The sequence below is a fragment of the Manihot esculenta genome, chromosome 9, assembly GCF_001659605.2.
Source record: "Manihot esculenta cultivar AM560-2 chromosome 9, M.esculenta_v8, whole genome shotgun sequence".
NCBI classification, from domain to species: domain Eukaryota; kingdom Viridiplantae; phylum Streptophyta; class Magnoliopsida; order Malpighiales; family Euphorbiaceae; genus Manihot; species Manihot esculenta.
In genome coordinates this window covers 7054725-7078891 of record NC_035169.2, presented here as the reverse complement: position 1 = coordinate 7078891, position 24167 = coordinate 7054725, and the positions used below count along the sequence as shown (strand labels likewise).

The 24167-nt window shown below is 27.8% G+C and overlaps 2 protein-coding genes across 10 annotated transcripts; both read left to right on the top strand.

Annotated features, from left to right (window-relative positions):
• The first annotated feature begins 11529 nt into the window (after nt 1-11529).
• Nucleotides 11530-16221, top strand: LOC110623040 (E3 ubiquitin-protein ligase SINAT2). 9 transcript variants are annotated; one of them, XM_021767871.2, is made up of 5 exons: nt 11531-11684; nt 12252-12366; nt 12894-13196; nt 13950-14336; nt 15465-16221. In XM_021767871.2, exons 2-5 carry the CDS (start codon nt 12358-12360, stop codon nt 15783-15785), a joined length of 1020 nt encoding a protein of 339 aa, XP_021623563.1. In that variant the 5' UTR covers nt 11531-11684; nt 12252-12357; the 3' UTR covers nt 15786-16221. The 9 variants fall into 9 exon arrangements, with proteins under 9 accessions (XP_021623568.1, XP_021623563.1, XP_043816147.1 ...); XM_043960212.1 differs by having other exon boundaries at nt 12872-13196; XM_021767870.2 differs by having other exon boundaries at nt 11532-11846.
• Nucleotides 16222-18268: 2047 nt separating this feature from the next.
• On the top strand, nt 18269-21198 carry LOC110622369 (probable protein kinase At2g41970). The gene is made up of 8 exons (XM_021766853.2): nt 18269-18643; nt 18727-18855; nt 18983-19239; nt 19318-19444; nt 19529-19802; nt 20135-20267; nt 20655-20741; nt 20822-21198. The coding sequence occupies exons 2-8, from the start codon at nt 18762-18764 to the stop codon at nt 20933-20935; spliced, it is 1086 nt and encodes a 361-aa protein (XP_021622545.1). The 5' UTR covers nt 18269-18643; nt 18727-18761; the 3' UTR covers nt 20936-21198.
• The last annotated feature ends 2969 nt before the right edge of the window (nt 21199-24167 follow it).

The window sequence follows — 24167 nt, the reverse complement described above, 5'->3', positions numbered from 1 at the left end:
CTATCAATTTATAATATTTTTTTAAAAATTTTATGTTATTAATAAATTGTCTTTATCTAAATTCAATTTAACTAAAAATAACTAAATGTGCACTTCTTTCATTTAAATTTTATATTCATAAAATCTAAATGTTATATTTTACATTAAAAATATAGTTTGCATATAAAATAAGAAAAAATTTGTCCAAATCGAGTTTATATTAATCCATATAATAAAATATTAGTAGGACCCATAAAACATATTTATTTACACTACACCTCATTAGACTAGTATGGAAAAGGTCAACCTCTCACATTCAATACAATTAGCATTTAACAGTATTCGGTTTAAATTTAAAAAATTAATTAAATTAAATTAATTTAAAATTTTAATTTGATTTTTTATTCAATTCAGTTCGATTTGATTTAATTCTTAATTTTAAAAATTTCAGTTATTTCGGTTCGATTCGATTTTGATTAAAAAAATTGAAAATACCAAACCGCACCGATTAGTGATAATAATATATTATTTTTAATAATATTGAGAAATTAAATCATATTAAAATTAAAATATTTTAATTAAATTTTAAAATACTAAAAATAAAAAATAAAAAATTTATTAAAAATTGAAATCGATCAAATCGAACCAAATCAAACTGAATCGGATTGATTTTTGATTTATTCAATTCGATTCGATTCGATTCGATTTTCATAAATACTAAAATTTTAATTTTCGATTTATACAGTTCGATTCGATTTTGAACCGAACTGATTGAATGCTCACCCTGTCCAAACCTACAAATCAGCCTAAATCACAATTTAGACATCAAGTTCATCGCTCAAAGTAGAAATTCTCACCAGAAGAATAATAATCGCCTCCAATCCTCTACAGCCACAGCCGGAGAAGAAAATGGTTTACAAATCAGCCTAAATCACAACTTAGACATCAACTGCACCACTCAAACTAGAAATTCTCACCAGAAGCACAATAGTCGCCTCCAATCCTCCACAGCCACAGCCGGAGAAGAAAAAGTTGCATGCCCAAAACCGTCCACCCCACGACCAAATAAAAAAAAAAATTAAAGGAAAGTTTACTTGATTACTGTTTTTCTTTATATTTTATTATATTATAAAACTCCGTTTTATAAAAATTAGAATGATTGAGGATTTAAAAAAAACATGATCAGAGCATAGTGTTGTACAAATATATATAAATCTTTTGTAATTTATTAATTTTTTCAAGACAATATTAAAAAATTAATTATTATCTTAACTTTGAATATATTTTAACATAATCGTATATATTTAATGGGCCTATAAATTTTAAATACACATGCAGAATACATTTATAACACTGTATAGATATTTTCGCATAATTATTTTGAAAAATTGATATCTAGTATATTTTAGATATAATAAATATGACATTTGAAAAAATAAATTAGTTTATTAACCGAGATTCGTTTTTTTATAAGCTTTGTTTTCATTTTACTCTCATTTTCTTTTATTTCTTTTTTTATCTTTTTTGTGACGTATAACTATCGTTTTGAACTTATATCTTCTGCTTACATTCACGCTCACAATGCGCACGGATGTACTATTTTTTTTTCTTTCATCAGACAGTAATTTAATTTCATCCGGCGCTACTTGAACACGATTCTAGACATTATGGATTCTGTTTTTCTATAAGAGCTAATGGGTATTCGAGGCTAGAGTCCCATGATCAGGTTCACATCCAACTCGGCTTGTGGACAGACCCTAAACCAGCATGAGACTTAGAGCTGCATATTAGGTCCTTATTGAGTTTAGGCTTGGCTCTTCTAGTTTGGGCTGCCTCAGGCCCATGCATCTGGAGTCCGGCAGTCATCAAGTGCCTCTTTACCCGCTCATTAATTATTACATGATTTATGAGAGGATAAATTTCGAAATCCCAATTATTACGACGCGACTCTAGGAGAGTTCTATGAAAACGTCCTTTCTTTGCCTTTCCCCATTTTAAATTTTTGCTTTTGCTCGTTGCTCTGTCTCTGTCTCTGTCTCTTGCGTTACTTCTGCTATCTTACCATTTTTCTTCTCTACAATCTCGATTTTCCAATCCGAGGTATGTTCTGCTCCTCTCATGACTTCTATTATGATTCCTGAGCTAGTCGATCTGGTCTCTTTTGTTACTCTTTATTTCTTTTCCCATTTTTTCTCTCGCGGTCTTGCTAATACCTCAATCTTTAAAATTAGGCTCCCCTGCCTAATGAGTGTATCGTTCTCCCTAACCCACCGCTGAAGTATCTGATAGACACTCAGTGTAATACCCGGCTAAACTCCGGCATCAGAATTTCAAATTTCCAATGGAATCTCTGTTGGAATCCGAGATCTCGAAGCTGGAATCTTTAGAAGGGTAAAATATGACTTTTATAAAATGAATTTGAAGTTTTTTGAATCGTGTTAAAAAAAAAGTTTTAGAAGAATTTTAAGGTTCGGCCGCCGAAGGTGGCTCCTCTAGTCACCTATAAAAGGCTTTCAGCCCAAAAATATGAGAACTCTTTCTCTATTTTTGGGCAGAGGTAAGTCCATGCCTTTTCCCAGATGTTTTTGCTAAAATTTCTTCAAATCTCTTAAAGAATTCATGAGTTTTTACTTCGTTTTTGAAGATTTGAGTTTGGATTCCAAACTTTAATCTTTGGATACCTCCGGAAATCGATTTCCCTCTTCTCCGATCTTGGTTGCTGCGATTTTCTGTGTTTTTCAAGAGGTAAATTCAATCCTTGCTTTTCTTATGTTTTTTGAAAGTTTTAAACTAGTATTACAAGTCGTTAGGGCATGCAGATTGATTATTCTAAAGTTTTAAGTTTGAGTCAGTCTTGATGACGGAAATCCCTTAAAGAATTCATGAGTTTTTACTTCGTTTTTTAATATTTGAGTTTGAATTTCAAATTTTAATCTTTGGAGACCTCCAGAAATCGATTTTCCTCTTCTCCAGGTCTTGGTTGCTGTGATTTTCCATGTTCTTCAAGAGGAAAGTTCAATTCTTGCTTTTCTTATGTTTTCTGAAAGTTTTAAACCAGTATTACAAGTAGTTAGGGCATGCATGATTGATTATTCTAAAGTTTTAAGTTTGAGTTAGTTTTAATGACGGATGATTTTCTCTTGGGATTTTGTTGATGCATGTTGAGTTTAAAACAAGTTTTTGAGGTTCCTTATGCGTGTTAAGTGTGTATGATAGTCTTTAGGCTGTTGCATGTAAGTTTGGACTTGTTTCTTGGCTGTGAGCATGGGGTAGAATCGGGTTCTGCCTTACTAGAGAACTCAGGTTCGGCCGCCGAACCTGCCTGTGGAGGCAGCCATTTGGTAACTTAACGTGCCCCTGAAGGTTTTGACCCAGCCTTTTCTAGCTCGTTTCCTACGTGTGTCCTTGTATGTTTATAGTGGTTTCTTGGGGGTTATTTTAAGTGTTGTAAAAGTTATGTTTGGTTCCTCATTTAAGTCCATCTGTGTAGGATCGGACTTTGAAGACCGTAGAGGTTTGCAGTGAGGTAACTACTTCAGTATTAGGCGAGCGTCAGCCAAAGGTGACTAGAACTGAACTGATCTATTATTTTAAAGAAATCAAACTTTTTAAACATGTCCATACATCACGAATATCATTATATACAATTAGGTTGTTTTGCATTAGAGTTTACGAATATGATGCATTGCATAAATTATTGTTGTTGTGGATTATTGTTGTTTTGGATTAGGTTGTTTTTAAACAGACCCACTAGCTCTCGAGTATGTTATGATATGTTATGACGGATATGGAAATACTATGGCTGCCCATTCTATGCCCATGGGATTATGTAAGGAAATATTAGAGCTGCCCATTCTATACTATTGATACTTTGGATATGTTATGTTATGATTAAGAGGAAGTTCTAAGAAGTACCCATCGTGAGCCGGGCATTGTTGGAATCTGTAGAGGATTATTGATGACAAGTCCATCTTGATGTAAATTGTTTGTGTTGTGATGCATTCATATGATCATATGTTTTGTTGAATTTTTTTTTTTTTTTATGTTCTACTCACTAGACTCTTATAACTTATCTCTTTCCCCTAACTCCAGGTTTGTAGGATCAGAGTTAGCCATGGTCTTTCCATATCAGGGGTATTCTAAATTTTTTTGCAATACTTAACGGTTAAAATTAACAGAGAAACTAACTAGCAAATTTTTTAAAACGTTAGGGATATTTTAATATATTTTGCAAAACCAAGAGATCGACTAATAAATTTTTCTATATCATTGAGACTAAATAATAAATTTTATTTTATTTTATCCAATTATATATAAATTTTTTTTAGCATATTTCATATTTTTAAAAATAAAAATATTATATATATTAAATGATAAGATTACCATCGATTTTTTAATTTACAAATTACAATTTTTTTATAACCACAAATATCCTTACATCCATTAGAATGGAATTAAATTATATTCATATCTAGTCAGCTCATTAAAAGGTAAAGTACTCCGATAAATATTTACTTTATATATGAAAATTAAACCATCAACTTCACTTAAGAAAAAAAAAAATAAACATCTACACATTGTAATAAATAAAGTTTATCGACAATAAAAAAAAGGTAAAAATTGCTTTTTCATACAACACTCAAAAGTGACATCGTTGAAGCTTTGTTTCAAACTTATTTTTATAATTCATCTTTAAATTTTTTTAATAATAAAAATACATTAGTTAGAGACAAAATTGAAGTATAAGTTAAAATCATAATAATGTTATTTCTATATAATTAATTTAATAATAATATTATTATTATTAATATGATATAAATATTCATCCAAATAATGTTTTGAGTTATCATCTAATAGGATTATATGGCAAAATCCTAATAAACCATGATTAAGTGTCACGTGTGTCTCACAAAAAAAAAAAAGACTTGGTGATCATGATAGTGATTACTCCGAACAATATAACATTTGCCCTATCATGAACTGGTCAAACCTTTCATGATATATAAGTAATTGTTAAAAGATAGTATTTAATAGATATTCATTATGCTTATAATTGTAAAAAATTTTATCCACTAGTCAGTATCAGTCAGATTTTTAGAAAATTCAACAACTAACTTCATTTTTTACGGCAGAGTATATACAAAGTTCAAGATATGCATTTTTACACTTTTTTTTAAGTTCAAAGTAAAATCTTTTATATACAAAAGCAAAATATAAACAAAGTTCAAAATATGTATTTTTACACACTTTTTTTTAAGTTTAAAATAATCTATTTACACTCACTCTCTCTAATTTTCTAACTTTAGTGTCGGAGTAATTACCTTTAGGTGCCAATCACCTTGCTTTTTTTCTTTTAGTGATCAATCATTCTTATTTCATTTTTGATCACATTAGATTTTTTTATTATTTTAAAAAAATATATTACTACCGAGTTTGTTGGCCCTTTTAAAAAAAGAAAAAGTTACCATTTAATTTTTAATTTTAAACTACACACTATAATTTGAATGATTTATAAAAAAAATGAAAATGATAAAAAATTGATAAAATGAATTTTTTTTTTATACTTTAGTAGAAATTAGAGAAAGAGTACGCTCAAACTATGTATTTAATCATTTAAGCAGAATATGCAACTTTTAAGTAATTAATATTATCATTTTAATTAAAAAAATAAATAATGTATAACATGATCAAAATCCAAACCCCTACCCATTTGGTAAGTTGTGCCTATCATTTAATTAATTTAATTTTTCCAATATACCAACTGCAGCTGCATCCCATGCTCTAAAGATTTTAGGATGAGACAATATGTTGCTGTTTGTACTATGAGAAATTTCAAATTTAGGAAATAAATATAATTAGGGCTGTGCAATCGGTCGGTTCGGTTCCGAACCGAACCGAACCGAAAAAACAGAAGACCGAAGTATAAAAATATTAAAAATCGAAAAAATCGATTATAAAAATATAACCGAACCGATAAAAATAGATTCGGTTCGATTCGATTCAAACTGAAATCTGTAATTTTTTTTAATTTTCTACTTGTAATTTCAGTAGAATAATTTAATAAATATTTCACATAAATTTATCAATAAATATTGTTTGAATACATAATAATAATACTTAAAAAATCCATAAAAATCCATATAAAATTTAAAAATATATATAAAATCAGTATTTCTATGTATAAAATCAATTTTTCGGTTTTTCAGTTATTTAATATATTTAAACCGAACCGAACTGAAAACCGAATAAATTGAAAAATATTAATCGAACCGAACCGAACCTTTCGATTAACCAAACCATTAAACCGAAATTAATCGGTTCGATTCAATTTTTCGGTTCAGACTGATTTATGCTCTCCCCTAAATATAATATTACTCTTCCTATGAGCATTGAGAAGGAATTATTCAGATACCAACTGCAGCTGCACCCATTCTTGAAATACTATATACAATTGAAAAATTGATAAAATTATGTAATATTTTTTTATATAATTTTATAGATTATTAATTAAACTTATATAATAGTCTCTCAATTATTAATTTATTAATCTAATAAATTAAATCAATAGTATTAATGTCATTTTTTGAATTGGGTTGAGATTCATTAGGTATGAAAGATATGTATTTTAAGAATAATGTGATTAGTTGTTTAGCATATATAATTTGGTTGATTCTATTCTATGATTATCAATTGGGTGACTTACAAACTACTATTACTTGGCCATATTCACAACAACCATTATTTATTTTATTTAATAGATTATGAAATTAATTATTGATTATATTTTTTTTAGCAATTGGATTTAAACCTAATTATTTCAAAGTTTGTCCAAAGCATTAAGGTTGGTTCAATTGCATTCAACCATCCACCTTCACTTGATACTTTAGCCTGGTGCTAGGTAAGTAAGTGTTATACTCACCCAATTCACAATTTTCATTTAAAAAAAAAATTAGTATCTTAACACAGTTAAAATAATATTTTAAAATTATTTATACATAAAATTTAATTTTTATTATATATAATATATTAATAAATAATTTATTTTATATTTAAAATTATAATTTTTTCAGTATTTTTTAATATTGAAAAAAATATAAACAGCTTGCCGTTATTAAAAAAATAATGAAAATAAATATAACAGATTTTAAATTATTGTTGTCCACTATGACTATAGTTTAAATAGGTAAGATATTGATTTTCGATCACTATTTTAAATTAATTTTTATATTAGTCGATAATCTAAGATTCAGAAAATATGGTTTACAAAGGGTTCTGTAAGTTTAGAAAAACTTAGTTCTAGAGGAGGATACCCCTCTCCCTTTTATTCGTTTATTTTATCTGTTAGTGACGTGTAACAAACTTCTTATCATTGGGCCACCTGTTTCTGCCATGTTGATATGGACGTACAAGAATATCATATCTCTGCTTTATGCATAACGGCCATTTAATTCTCTGTTGGTGTGCATGCGGACGGACCCACCAGGCGGACGGGCTGGCCACCTTCCTTCCTCTGGGCTGGACTGGTAGAGGAGATCAAGACTGAGCCCATAGAAGATCTGATCATTGGGCTGAAAAGGCTGGATCGGTCTGATTGAAAAATCTAAGTGGACCCCAGTCTTAAGGCTGAGTGGACTGGACTTCATTTATGCGAGAGACTCGAGGGCTTCCAAGTAATAGGCTGTCGTCGTTGGTCTGACCCAGACCGGAATGGAGAAATCTTAGTAATTTTTTTATTAATAAATTTAATCCCTATTATTTATTTTATGTGAAGCATAAAATTGATATTTTTAATTAAAAAAATTCAAATTCTACTTAATTAGTTGGTATTTGAATTCATATGAAAAACATCATACTATGCTAATTTAAGTATTATTAATAAAGTAAAAAAAATTTATTATGGGATTCTTTACAACAAAAATAGATAAAATAAAATATATTCCTCATCCCATAATTTTTCTTTATTTTAATTTTTTATATATATTAAAAAATATACTTTTTTATTAACTTTTAAATATATTAAATTTTATTAAATATAAAAAATATTTTAAGAGATTTTTTAAAATAATAAAATAATAAGAATCAATTTATATATTATTATATGTAAAAAAATAAACAATTAAAAAATAAAAAATAGAAAAAAATTATAAAACGAGGAAAGTATAAGACTGGATATATATTTATAATGTTATATTAATTAAAATTAATTCATTTAATACTTAAACCAAAATTATAATATAAACATTAAATTTATAAAATTATAATAATTATTTATAAATTAATCATATTATTGATAATTTATTAAAAAATTATCATACAACTCTAAATTTTTAAAATTTGATAGAGTTAAATGAAAATAATTTTATTATTTTATATAAATTTAAAGTGCAATTAATGAAATTTAAACTATAAAAGCGATGATTATTTTAATTTGTATTTAATTATAATAATTTTTTTTAAATTTTAAATATTAAATATATTATAATTTTATTTTAAATATTTAATGAATTAATTTCAAAACTACATATAACAAAAAATATCATGTAAATTTGAAATATGTATTCAAATTTTGATATTTTGAAATTCACTTGGTTAGCACTTCGGGACAAATTCATTAACTCAGGGGATCTATACTAACGTGGTAATGTCAGTGTGGTCAAATTAACAAATTCAAAATATATGATTTTAAAAAAACAAATTAATAATATATAATGAAAATTGAAAAAAATAAATTTATTAATTTATTTCATCAAATACCATAAATCATTCACCTCTGATTTGCAATGGGGAACTTCCATTTTACAATCCACAAATGGTGCGATTTAGGCACCGTCCTTTTTATGGAAAAAATATATTTTTATATTTTTTAATATTTAAGATATTTAAAAAATTTAATTAATAAAAATATTTTTAATTAAAATAAAAATTTTAAGCCATTTCAAAATAATAATTTTCTTTAAAAATTAAATAATAAAAAAAAACTCATTTTAAAATTTCACATTTATTATCGGAAGAAAGGTTTTTTTTTTTAAAATAATTATAGAAAGTAATAACTGTTCGCTCTCTTATCTTTTCCTGAGCCGAGTCAGACCCACAAAAATAAATCAGATCTAAATCTCAAGATGACTTTAGATAAGGTTGCCCGTCAGCCTTGACGTGGACTATCAAATATTCAGCAGGTCGGGTCGCCTTTGAGTCTAGATACTAATAAATAAATCGATCCAGTTTTTTTCGGCATTTTTTTATGTCCACCGAAAAAAAATTAAATGGCCATTTGACATAAATAAGAAAACTGATACTTCTGCACGTATGGACCTATCTGATAGAAATGAACATCATTGTAGTGGAAAAACTGTTGGGCGTCAATAGCAAGCAAGAGAAAGTGAATAAAAAGAGAGGAGGACCCTCCTCGGACCAAATTGATTCGACTACTGTAAATTTTATTTTTTTTATCTTAAAATATTAAAAAAAAATTAAATTTGATAAAATTCATATATAATAATTATTAAAATAAAAAATTATAAAACGAAAAAATAATAAAATAGATTGGATCATATCAATAAAGTTTAATCAAATTAAAATGAAAAAACCACTGCTGCATCCCTTCACCTTCAGAAGAGGACCACCAGCACCTCTGCACGGTCGTGGCCTCATGGTGGCCGTGTCGTCATGGTGGCCGTGTCCCAACATCTCGACCAACCGTCTCACTCTATTTAATCATGACAGTAGCTTTTATTTAATGCTCTTGCTTCATATCCATCATTTCTTACAATTATATTTATTTCATTCTCATATTATTAAAAATTTTCACATATATATTTTTTATATCCATTTTACTGTTTAAAGAAAATTAACCTTTCATGTCTTAGGGCTCTTTCTTTCAACAATATATTTTTTATTATTTAATTTTTTATGAGAATAATATTATTTCCAAAATAAGTTTGCATGTGTCTTAATCCGAAATGCATTTGAATCGAAAAGTGAGAAAAAATTAAATATAAATAGATATAAAATAAATAAATTTAATTAATTAATTAATTACATTTTAATTTTATTTTCAATCACATCAATATCTGTATTTTAATTTCATAAAATTAGAGAATTCTTCATTTAATTTATATCGATTGTACGAAAAATTATCAAAACCATATACTTAATCAAATACCTTTTGAACTTAAGATTATGTTAATATTAGTACACGTGTCTCCCAAACTTTCGAAAATTAATGGTTTAATAATTTTATTTTGGCTTTATGAATTTATTAAAAATTTGGGAAGAAGATATTAATGTAAACTCTGCTTTTAGCGTTTGATTCAATGGAAAAAATACATTATTTTAAATATGGTGTAATGACTTTTAATTAATAAAATCAAAATACAATGATTAAATAATAAATTTTAAAAATAAAAAACATATCTTAATTTGATAAAACAAAAAAATATTACCCTCTTAAATTACTAAAATGTTAGGAAAAATTATTATTTAGTGACTGTGATATAGAAAATTTCATCGATTAATCTCTTATTTTTTTTCAAAAAATATTAAAATATTTTAAAATATTAAAAAATTTATTAATTAATTTATTTGATATCAAAAAAAATCTAAAATATTATATTACTTAATTTTATTTTTTATAAAATTAAAAAATCAACTAATAAATTTTATTAATATTATAAAAACTAAATAGTAGATCACTTGATATCTAAAGTTAACAAACTACTAGTAGAAAATTTCAAGGAAATTTTAATAAATTTTTAAATAATGTACTAATTAATTTTCACTAAATATAAAAAATTAAGTAATTACTTTTTCAAAATGTTATTAGTAAAATAACTAATTACATAAATATAACAAGAATATGAATTATTATTTTTTTATAAAAAATACTTATTTTTAATTTTACATCAATTATTAATTTATTAATTCCTTCATTTTATAATTTTTTTACTTTATTTTTTCACACATATTAAAAAAAATAAATTTTTATTAATTTTTTAATTATATTTATTTTAAAAATATTAAATTTTATTAAATATAAAAAATATTTTAAACAAAATTTTTAAATTTATAAAATCAAATAAAATTATAATAATAAATTTATATATTATTATAAAAAATAAAAATAAAAAATAATAAAAAAATAATAAAAAAATAAATAGAAATTATAAAACGAAAAAATAATGAGTATTATATAATATTAATGTCTATTAAAAAAACACCTTTCATTAATTTAAAAAATAAATTAATAGTATAAATAATTTAATTTTAATACAAGTGAATGATAAATTAAAAATAAATTTATATTTGTGAAAGCGAATATTTTATTTTAAAAATAAAAATTACTAAAAATTGAAACTTAAAAAGCAACGTCTTATGATGATGTTCCTCTAAGTGGAAAGATAACGTCAACCAATGATCAACAAAAATTCAAAACGTTGCGTGTGGGCGGAGGCTGTGGTCCACTATGCAGACAAACAAAACCCACAATTATTGCTATTATTTATTTTTTTTAAGAAAAGACAAAATAAAAAAGGAATTCAAAACATACTAAAAACAAAAATCAGAGAGAGAGAGAGAGAGCGTGAGCAGCCCAGCAGGGTGCATATAGAGACAGCAAACCAAAACCGTTCACGGCTTCCTCCACCGAAGCAAACCGGACACCATATTTTCCGTCCTCGGTTTCCTTCTCCGGGTTATGCGGAGCTGGTGTTCGTGCTTTTTTACTATTCTTGTTTTTATAAATTTTCTCTGCCGTGTTCTTCGATTGTTTAATTTTTTTTCCGGTTCACTGTTGTTTCCCCATTTGATTTTATGTAAATTGATTGATTGCACGTGAAGACACAACCCCAACGTGGAAAATCTCGAACTGGGTATCTTTTGTTTTTGCTTTATTTTTTTTAATTTTGTTTTATCCTTGGGAGACTTGGACGTAGGTTTTCCTTTTTCATTTTACTTTGTTGCGTGTGGTTGATTGGATTGCTTGGTTGATTTGAGTCAGTTGGGGAAAATGTTGAAATTTAGAATAAGATAACTTTGAGCAGCGAGAACTTGGATTAAAACGGGAAAAGGTTTTTTTTTTTTTTTTTTTGCACTGTTTCTTTTGTCTCATTTTGTGGTTGCTTTGTTGGACATTAGAAATGTTAAAACTTATTTTTTGACACAATCCATGTTTGGATTTTGTGTAATAAATGGTTGCTTAGTTGAAATTTTCAAAGGGTTTTGTTTTGTTTTGGTATTCTTGTCTCATATTTTGATTCTTTTGTTGGTTGGTACAGAATACAGATGGAAAGGATCTTTCTAGGAATAGTTCAGGTTTATATTTGATTGAGAGTGGCAACTCCTTTGGAAATTTGAAATGAGTTTTCTCTAGAAATCTTCTTTATGAGAAAGGTGATTTTCTGGTGTTGGAGAGGAATTAACATAAAGCTCTTTGTTTGGCCCAATTTTTGTTTGATTTCTGCTTTCAACTCTGTCTAATGTTCTCAGCTGGATTATTGCCGTACACACTTTTGAATTATTTAGTTGCTGCATATATTATTCTATGTGTTTCCTTTCCTTTTGGTCTTTTCATTGTCAACGGCCAAATTGCTTCCTGATCATTTTTGCAGGCCATTTTTGGACCTTTATATGTTTAGATATATGTTGTCATTAAAATGAAACTGCAAGCGATCAAGCACCAAAAACTATTTCTCTATCTTCCCTATGCTGCTTTGTATATTCTTCATGCTGTTAGTCTACTTTTCCTTTTGTTTTAAGTGATCAATGTTACTCTCTTTTAGAAAATTGCATTTGCATTCAGCTTTTTTTTTTTTTTTTTTTTCATTTTAGAAAATATGTGTATGTTGTTCTTAACTGCTTATTATGTTTAATTTATTTAATTTTTTTTTTCAAACAGTTAAAGCCCGTTGTATTTACAGGTGTATAAATCATCAAATCTTTTGAAAATATACAACAGTGTCAAATTCAGTCATCCAACTAGAAATACTGCCCAATTTGGAACACAAATGGCTCCTGGGGGCAGCACTTGCAAAGAGGTTCTTGAATCTCACCCAACGGTTGCAGACTATGAGATTGGAACAGCAAAAGCAGAGAATAATGGTACAACAACTAAAGGCACTCTTGGTGCGGGTGGAAAGCATGGACTTTATTCCAACAATGGTGTGCATGAGCTCCTGGAGTGTCCTGTCTGCTCAAATTTGATGTACCCTCCAATTCATCAGGTCTATTCTCAATTTCATCTATTTTCCTGTCACTTACTTAAGCCACCTTTGACTCCCTCCATTTTTTGAGGGAAAATTCTAACATGATTTAGCTTTGGGATGAGTTGGTTCTGCCCCCTTCAAATTCAAAAAAATGTCATGTTTTATGTAATGCTTTGAACAACAGTAGTCGGGAGTTGGAACCTCTTCTTTTCTCCTCTTCCCAAAAGTTATAAAAAGGAATTCTTTGCTTATGATGCCTCTATAACCATTTAATACATATGTGAATGCATCATACACACACACACACACACACACGCATAAAAGGAAAGAGAGAGAGAGAGAGAGAGAGAGAGAGAGAAAATAATAGTGTGATGATAGATTCCTTCAAGAGTTTCACTAAGAGTGTAGGGTGATGCATATGATAGGAGTCTGGAAACACATAAGATAGCGTCCAGAATTGTAAAGGAAATAAGATTAACTATTTTAATGCTAGTTGTAGACTAATGAATGAGGTTAGATTGAGTAGTATGTTTCACTGTATTATTGAAGTCATATAGGAAATCAGGGTAGTACAACCTCTCAATTAGTTGACAGTAAAAAGATTGCAAGTTTTTTACTTTAGTTAATTGGATTTAACAATCGTTTTACTGTTTAAAATCTTGAAACTAAGGCCTTCTTTATTTATTTTTTTCATCTTTTAAAATTTATTGAATATAGTGATCAAAGGTCTGACTCGACCTTTCTTTATTTGTTGAACACTGTGTATTACAGTGCCCAAATGGACACACTTTATGCTCGAACTGCAAGATAAGGGTTCACAACTGTTGTCCTACATGTCGCTATGATCTTGGAAATATAAGGTGTTTAGCTCTGGAGAAAGTTGCAGAATCACTAGAACTACCCTGCAAGTACCAGGATTTGGGATGTCATGATATTTTTCCATACTACAGCAAGCTCAAGCATGAGCAACACTGTCGATTTCGTCCATATAATTGTCCTTATGCTGGGTCAGAGTGCTCTGTCACAGGTGACATACCATCCCTTGTTGCACATCTCAAGGATGATCACAAGGTTGACATGCATGATGGTTGTACCTTCAATCATCGATATGTCAAATCAAATCCACATGAAGTTGAAAATGCCACATGGATGCTGACTGTAAGTTCTCCTGTGATACGATTAATGATAAAAATATAATTGGTTAATTATTTTAGCATATCAGGTGTTATTACGCATAGGATGCATTTGGTACAAGGTTTAAAATTTGAAGCATTACTTCTACAAGTTTTAAAGGAGTAACTACTAAAGGAGTAAAAGATAATTATGGTATAACACTTGATGGTATCTGCTACGAGGTTAATAAGAAAATTTAGCTAAAATATATAAACATTCATTATTATTATTGTATTTTTAATCCCAAATGTTAAAATTATTTTATGTCTACAAATAATGTAATTTAAAAAAATATATTAACTCCATTTTCATTATAGATTGTTACATTTTTACATTCTATAATAAGCTTTCCAACTTATATATGAGCAACTTGAAAAGAAAAATTGATAAATGTGCAAAATATAGCTTAATGCAAGGTATAATTTGAAAATTTCACAATATAAAATTGATGACATCACTAAAATTTCAAAGAAATAAAAGCTGTCATAGCACTGTTAGACATTTGCCCCTAAACAAGGGGTAAATATTAAGGAGTTCAAAAATTAATATATCCTCTTATTAGCATCCAAACAACATTAATAAGAGGTTAAAAAGTTACAAGCCTAATAATTACCCTTTATTAACCTTGTACCAAATGCACCCTTATATACGTAAAAACACATGTATATGCTGAACTAATTTAATTGCAATCTATGATCAGACATGCTAGTTAATATTCCCTCCTCTAAGGGCTTATTTAGCCTGGGTACTGGGGTTAGAAGTTGACTCAACTTGGGTTATGAAAAATTGCTTCAACAGCGTGGAAAAATAATTGGAACTGGATTTTCAATGCAAATTTTCAAAGTGCTTTGTGGTCCTATGCTTTCTGTTTATACTGTTAGAATTTTGGTGCTATGGTTGCTTGAGTTATTACATGTCGTTAAGAACTGCTGATACCACTATTTCAAATAATTGCATGATAATGTTCGATTGCAGTAAGAAAGCCATTATTTCTGGAAAGTGGTTTCCTAAATGTAATGAACCAAAATTTATGTTTTTACTGTTCTTGTGGACAATTTTATTTACTTCATACTTATTGTCCAAAACTTTAATCGACTTGTGAATTTTGTCAAGGTCTTCAATTGTTTTGGAAGACAGTTCTGCTTGCATTTTGAGGCATTTCAGCTGGGTATGGCACCAGTATACATGGCCTTTTTACGTTTTATGGGTGATGATAATGAAGCAAAGAAATTTAGCTATAGCTTAGAAGTTGGGGGCAATGGCCGCAAGCTAATATGGCAGGGAATTCCCAGGAGCATCCGTGACAGTCACAGGAAAGTTCGAGATAGCCAGGACGGACTCATTATTCAGCGGAGTTTGGCGCTTTATTTTTCTGGTGGGGATAGGCAAGAGCTGAAGTTAAGAGTTACTGGCCGCATATGGAAAGAAGAATGAGAAATGGAAAGACTGAATATTTTGTTAAATTGTACAGTTCACAAAAATTATGAGATGCAAGGTTTTCTCCATGTGGCAAAAGGATGAAGCTTTAGCTATTCTGTTTGGGTTTTCAATTCACTTTACATGGTCTTTTATGATTGAGGAATTAATTCTACAGTCTATTATCAGCACAACTTTCCATGGAGAAGATTCCCAACTGTAAGCTCACCAGTCAATTATGGAGTATAGGAAATGGAATTTCAGTGTCTAGCAGATCCATGCAGCAAAATGCATGGGCGCTTTGCACATTAAGCATCTTAGTGAACCTGCAGTTATTTTGTTTTCTTGTGTTTTTTGTATCATATTCCCTGATTGAGAGGAGAAAAAATAAAGATCCAAGTCACTTTTCTTGTACCCATCTCTACTAATATATCAATCATTGACACTTCATTCACATACTTGGCAATTGTGCATCATTTCTTTTTTCCTCCTTTCCTCAAATTTTCATTTCTGAAGACTATTTGAAGGTTTTCTTCACATTTTGATTCTGCTTTAATATGCAAATGCTTGCATGTATGAGAGTTGTTGACGATTGCTTCTCTTATCTTCAGATTCTCCTCCTTATATGGCACATCTCTCTATCAATGGATTTTTGGATGATTATTTTGACTAGTTTATATAGGAGTCGGTCAGTATTCGATTGAAATCGAAAAAACAAAATTGACTGAAACTGAATTAATTTGAAAATTCGGTTCGATTTTTTATTTATTTTGATTCGGTTTGGTTTTTAATTTTAAAATTTTAAACTGACTGAAATTGAATTAATTTAAAAATTCAGTTCGATTTTTTATTTATTTTGATTCGGTTTCTATTTAATTTTGTTCAAAAAAATTAAAAAAATAAAACGAAATCGATAAGTGATAATAATATATTATTTTTAATAATATAAAAAGATTAGATCATATTAAGATTAAAATATTTTAATTAAATTTTAAAATATTAAAAATAAAGTGTAAAAAATAAAAAAATTTATTAAAAATAAAACCAGATCAAATTGAATCGAATTGAACTGAATCAAACTGGTTTGATCTGATTTGATTTATAATCAAAATTAATTCGATTTAATTTTTAAAAATATTTAAATTTTAATTTTTAATTTATTTAGTTTAATTTGATTTTAAACCGAATCGCTCATCTTGATCCCAAGTTTATATTGAATTGTTATTATTTTGATAAGTAAATATTATAATTTAAATGCTCAATGGATTAATTTTAGAGATAGTACAAGATAGTTGATCTTTTAGGTATCATTTATCCCCATTTTAGATAAATTTTTTTAAAATCATGAAAGATTTTAACTTTCTTAAAATAAAAATTTTTTAAATTAAAAAAATTAAATTAAGAAGTCCAGAATATTTAATTTCATTATCTGTTTTAATCTGTTTAGCTATTAATATTTTATAAAAATACTATAATATAACATGATGAACCAATATATATTTCATTATAATTTTATAAATTCATAATATAATTTCTTATTTGGTTCTTTTGAATTCTATTTTAAAATTACGAATATATCTATTTATTATAAAGAATTAAGATTCAAATTAAAAATTTTAATATATTTTATAAAATAAAAGAAAAAAAAATCAATGATATAAAATTTACAAGAAATATTATCTCCCACTTAATCTGTTTATATGATAATAGATTAGAATATAATTACAAAATAAATAAATTTAGAAAGCCTTTACTCCATCGGGGGTTATGAATTAACCAAATACCTAAATTCAATAAAATCTCAACTTTAACTCAATTAATTTTTTAAATAAATAAAATTCGAGTCTAATTTTAATTTTATGTAATAGATAAGATAAATTTTAATTTATAAATATTCAATTCCTTAAATTAAAAAGCTTGTTTACTTAAGTTAGTTTATAAATATATTCGTTTAATTAAAATTATTTAATTTTAAATTTATTATTTTTAAAATAAAATTTATTAAAATCGTGAATTAATGGTTTGTAAAATATTTAAGATTTAGTATTTTAATTTATTTTTTAAAGGGTTAAGTGATATTCAATTTGAATTCGAATGAATTAAATTTAAAAAAAATATTATATAGTGTTATTTATTTTAATTTTAATTTAATTTATATTAAAATAATATTACGTGATATCGCATGGCTAACAAATAATAATGATTAATAAATAATAATAATTTGTGAAATATAATTGTTAATTAATATTTTTTAATATTTTAAAAAAATAAAAAATTATTATATAATTAAATTTTTTTATTTTAATAATTATGGTTAATTTTATGTTAAAATAATACCTTCTATCCACGTCAATATAAATTAATTAATAGATTTTAAACTGAAAAACTGATTTAAATTCAATTTACGCTCACAAAATTTAACGAACCAGGTATGAACTCTTGAGAATCCAGCGTGACTTACTTCGTTTACGTCCTACTTCAAACGTTGATCTCGCCAAGGAGCTCACGGCACGGAGACGATCGTGATGAAGATGAGCATAATAAAATTAATTAGTGCATGAGACGTCCGAAGCAAACGTGAAAGCACGTAGAAGTAGGTTCATCAATTTTAGCCGTTAAAACTCAAACTAATCCGAATTTCCCGCTTTAGATACCTACTTTCTAAAATCAGAGAATCCATAGATGGAATTAGAGAACAGAGAGAAGAACAAAACAAAACAAAAAAATCATCACCATTATCATCAACCACCACCCTCCTCTTCTTCCTCTGTTTCTCCATTATCATCATCATCATCATCATCAGGCCCCTCTTTATCTGCCAAATTCATTCTTTCTGTAATTTCCGCTATTGGGTTCGTCAGATCTCAAGCCTTTAGGTCAATACCCATCTGCCAATTCAATTTCTCTGTAATTTTCACTGTTGTTGCTTGACGAAATGTTGATTTCTTTGCTCCTACAGTAGATTTTTCCTAGTGCATTAATCGAAGAGGTGATATGTTGTGTTGCGGAGGTGGAGAAGAGGAACAAGACGGTCCCCCTGCTAATCAATCCACAGCACCACCAAAAGGAGGGAACCCATATCCTGGTGGTAGATTTTACTCCATCATCTCTTTCCTTGTCATAATTTTATTGAAATTCTGCAAAAACCCATCTCGGTTTCCATGGATTTTGTTACAATAATCATATATTATTAAGTCTCCATTTGGGTATTGTAGGCAGCGAGAGAGGAGAGCCAAGGAAGGATAATACGGCCAAAAGTGGAACTCCACAAAAGATCTTACCCATCGAAATTCCATCTGTATCATTGGATGAGTTAAACAGAATAACCGATAATTTTGGGAACGATGCATTGATTGGAGAAGGTTCTTATGGGCGAGTTTTCTTCGCCAAGTTAAATGATGATGTAGATGTTGCAATAAAGAAGCTAGATACCAGCACTTCCCAGGAACCAGATTCTGATTTTGCAGCACAGGTTTGTCAATTGAATGTTTTCTCTCACAAATCCAATCCAATCTGGGAATTTTTGTCATTGTTACTGTGTTGTCTGCAGCTATCACTAGTTTCAAGGCTTAAGAATGATCACTTTGTGGAGTTAATGGGATATTGTTTGGAGCAAAATAATAGAATCTTGGTTTATCAGTTTGCTACAATGGGTTCTTTACACGACGTGTTACATGGTAAATCAAATTTCTACAAGTTTCATTCTTTTGCTGTTTTTGATGGGAATTTGATTCCAGACATGATTGATTTTTGTGTTGCAGGAAGAAAAGGCGTACAAGGGGCTGAACCAGGTCCTGCACTTAACTGGAACCAAAGAGTTAAAATCGCTTTTGGAGCAGCTAAAGGGCTTGAGTATCTGCATGAAAAAGTTCAGCCTCCTATAGTTCATCGCGATGTCAGATCAAGCAATGTCCTCCTTTTTGATGATTTCATGTCTAAAATTGCTGATTTCAACCTGTCAAGTGGCGCTTCTGATACTGCAGCTCGGCTGCATTCAACTAGAGTCTTGGGAACATTTGGTTACCACGCTCCAGAGTAAGCCTTCTTTGAAACAAATGCACTATCAATCTCAATACCAGCAAAAAAGGAAAGACACAAGAAAGGTGTAGGATCCTATAATCTACTTTTACAGCCAAGACAAAGATTAAGTTATACACTACAACAAAAAGGAGTTATACAATCTCTCGGAGCTCCCAAAAACTCAATATAGTTTGTTTTCTGAAATCTCACATAATAGCAGGGAAAAATACAATTTTTTTTATATCCTCCATATTTACTCAACCTTTTTTAGCTTAGTGGGTATTGAGCCGTTTCAAATTTGAACCTCCTGGAAGTCACTTTTGGATTCGTTGCTTTCTTTTTTGCAGGTATGCCATGACAGGACAGATAACTCAGAAAAGTGATGTATACAGTTTTGGAGTTGTTCTTCTAGAGCTCTTGACAGGAAGAAAACCAGTAGACCACACAATGCCTAAGGGACAACAGAGTCTCGTTACCTGGGTAGGTGTCCTTTTTCAACTTTGTCCTTAACTAACCCTTCATTTTAGGAATCATTAGTTAGACTTTTAGTTTTTAAAAAATACATTAAAATATCTTTAGATTCTAAGAAGTTGACTCCATTTATTTTAATTATGAAAATTTAAAATCCTCTGAACATGAAAGAATTAAGTAAGTGAATATTTTTATAAAATTGAGGACTAACTAATAAATTTTTTCACATTACAGAGATTAACTAGTAAAATACTCAACGATTAAAACTAATAAAAAATTAATTAGTAAATTTTTTTAAAATATCAAAGACGTTTTAATATTTTTTTCAAAAAAATAGCAATTAAGATAATAAACCCTTTATTTTATGGATTACTTAATGCTAATAACTACCCACAGGCAACTCCAAGATTGAGTGAGGATAAAGTGAAACAATGCGTGGATCCCAAGCTAAACTATGAGTACCCACCAAAGGCAATTGCAAAGGTTCTTGATATAATCCTTGTTGTTAATCAAATCTTGATTCTATTTTCTTGCACTTGAAATGAAATGTTTGTGTGTATCAGTTGGCAGCAGTTGCAGCACTCTGTGTTCAGTATGAGGCAGATTTCAGGCCAAACATGACAATTGTTGTGAAGGCTCTGCAGCCACTTCTCAACTCAAAACCAGCAGGACCATAGTCTCAAGCATAACCCAAAAAAAAACAAAAAAAAAAATTCCCAACTGATCTCAGAAATTAGAAGGCTTTTTTAGACTCTTGTAATTATTTTTAGTTATTTTTTTTATCCTCATGACATTGTCAAGCTTACAGATTACTGGGGGAGGGAGTATAATTTTTTGTCTGATTCTGACATGCTGCTCTGGAGTTACATTGTTAGCGTTCTCCATAGCTTGTATTTTAGTTGTTTGGAAAACAAAAAAATAACAGAACTGTAGTGAGAAATTTGTTATTGTCTCTGACCATGTGAGAAAAATGTTGTAGGAATGTTTACAGAGTTTCTTCTTCCTCCTATTTCATCCTTGTTCTGCTTGATGAAAACACAGGAAGTAGCACTTGAATGTGAACTTTTCATTGTAAATTTTCTACAAGAGTCATTATCAGAAACTGGACTTTGTTAATTCACATTAATATAAAGCCACACCACCAATTGAATTTGAAGTACCTGTGGGACATAGAATAGAATATGTTTCCTCTTTTTACTAAATTTTGGACATGTAATTTCCAGAAAGTATTACTGAATCAAATTGGTGAATAGCTGAATTCTTAGCTTGTATGGACTAACTAGTTATGTGTTAACATTATTATATACAATAATTAGGAACAGATGCATTATAGTCCTTTCATATATTACTAACGGTTTAAATAAAAAATTAGTGATTTGAAAAAATATGGACTAAATAGTTAATAATTTCAAAAGAAGCGGAGTAATTATTATGTTTTTATAAATAGAAGACTAAATAGTTAATTTAAATAAATTACAAGAATTAAAATGATAAAATTTTATATAAACAACGAATTAATTAGACTTATTTTGAGTTATTCAATATAAAACCAAAGAGTTTAACTTAGCTTGTTTCGATTACTCTCCAAAATCCTCGCCTATAATTTTATCCTATGATTACTCACAAAAAATAATTGACGGTATAATTATTTGAATCGATTGATTGAGTTGCCTTGTGAGATTTGAGTTGCTATTAATGTGAATATTGCACTTTGTTATTAAGGTTGCTGCTTTTGGAATTCTATTTCTATTTGATTAGGCACTGATGATCTAAAATCCAGAAAATAGGGTTTTACAATGGGTTTTGTAAAACTGAAAAAAGTTTAGACCTAGAGGAGAATATTTCTCCTTTTATATGTTTCCTTTTGTCCGCTAGTGACGTGTAACAGAATGTGTGTCATTGGACCACCTGTCCCTGTCACGTTGATATGGACGTAAAGGAATCAGATCGCTGCCCCATGTGTAACGGCCTCTGATTCTCTCCGGGCATGCATGCGGATGGTCAATATTATTAAGACAATAAATTCATTATTACGTTTTCACATTAAAGTGAAATAGAGCCTCAAGGCGAATGGGCTGAATTCCTTCCTGGTTCCAAGTTGGGCCGGAAGATAAGATTAGACTAGGTCCAGAGAGGATTTGTTCATTAGGCCGAAAGAGCTGGGCCGGCCTGATTGAAGAATCCGACTGGAGCCCGATCTTTGAGCTGAACGGGCTGGGAGCGAAAAAATCCAGCGGTCATCAGGCACTTTGCTACACTAAATTCACATAATTATAATTAAGAGTTTGAATTTAAGCAACAATGTTTAATTTACAATAGATTGATATTAATATTATTATTATTATTGAATTGCCCTGCACTATTTAACATAACTTGGATTTTCTTTTGAGATTCATAATTTTGATTATTTTTAAAAGAGAAAATTAAGTATGGAGGACTTATTAATTGATCTATTAATTTTAAAAAATATATTAAAATATTTATGATATTTTAAAAAATCTATTAATTAGTATTTTCGTTAATGTTAGCGGTTAAGTACTGTAAAAAAGTTTATAATGCCTCTGATACGAAGGACTAATTAGTAGATTTTATAAAAATCTGATAGACCGACTAATAAGTTTTTTAAAATTATGAAAACTAAATTATAAAATATTTAATAGTTAAAATTAATGAAATGATTAATTAGACTTTTTAAAATATCAATGATGTTTTAGTGTATCTTTTAAAATCGAAAAACTAATAATCAACTAGAGAGTTTTTTCGTATTATAAAAATTATATAATAATTTTTTTTAAAAATTATTTTTATTGTTTTAAAAAAATTAAAAATTAAAATATTAAATTTATTTCAAACGATATAGAAAATAAAAAATATCAAATATCATTTTGGATCAAATTTGCATATGAAGATTTTTTATTTAATAGAGTCGAACAACAATGCTAATATTTTGGGTAAATTATATATTAGTTTATAATTAATAGATTAATTTTTATATTTTTAAAATTAAATATTTATATTCTTTTATAATTAGTTGATTCAATTAGAATATATTTCTATCCATAATTTCATTAGTTATCAGGTCCATGAGAGAATAAATATTTTAAATATTTAAAATATCATAAAAATATTTAAAACCTTGCTAATATGGGCGAAACATTTTATATTACGTAAACTATACTTTAATATCTGAATTTTAGCGTAATTAATATATTAATCTTTATATTTTTAAAATTAAATCTTTAAATTCCTTTAAAATATACATCACATTAGTTTTATAGTTAAATTTTTAAAAATATAGTTTTTTCTAAAATAATTTTTGTAAAAACCTATAATATATTTAAAGATAACTTAATACTATTTAAAAATGACGGAGTTATATGTATTTTTTAAAGTTTTAAAATTATTAAATATTAAAGTATTTTAATGGATAAAAATAAAAAAAATATTAAAAATTAATTAAATATGATGATGTAGATAAAAATTAATGGAGATTTAAATATGATTATAAATGAAAATAAATGATTAATATATTTAAATTTTAATGGAGAAGAGAAAATAGATAAAGTTTTTTAACTTCATAATATTTTTAATTTTAAAGAAATGATAAATCCATGCAAGAAATGAATGAAAATATTAGGACCGACAGAGATATTTAATTATTTGATTTAAAAAATAAAGGAATCAATTTATTAATTATATTAAAAAAATTAATTAATAATTTATTCAATTAAAAAAGATAATAAATATATTTTTATATTTTTAATGTATAAAAAAAATCTCTCATTTACATGAATTAATTATAAAAAATTTAAGTATTTATTTTAAAAATATAAAAATAAAATTATTAATTATATTAAACTTCAAAAATCCAAGTGTAATTTATCCATGCATTTTTAATATTTGCTATCC

Coding starts and splice junctions, on each gene's coding strand:
- LOC110623040 (XM_021767871.2), top strand. Junction 13,197..13,949: donor TGTACCCTCCAATTCATCAG/GTCTATTCTCAA, acceptor TGTGTATTACAG/TGCCCAAATGGACACACTTT. Junction 14,337..15,464: donor ATGCCACATGGATGCTGACT/GTAAGTTCTCCT, acceptor AATTTTGTCAAG/GTCTTCAATTGTTTTGGAAG.
- LOC110622369 (XM_021766853.2), top strand. CDS start 18,762: ATGTTGTGTTGCGGAGGTGGAGAAGAGGAACAAGACGGTCCCCCTGCT. Junction 18,856..18,982: donor AGGGAACCCATATCCTGGTG/GTAGATTTTACT, acceptor TGGGTATTGTAG/GCAGCGAGAGAGGAGAGCCA. Junction 19,803..20,134: donor TTTGGTTACCACGCTCCAGA/GTAAGCCTTCTT, acceptor TCTTTTTTGCAG/GTATGCCATGACAGGACAGA.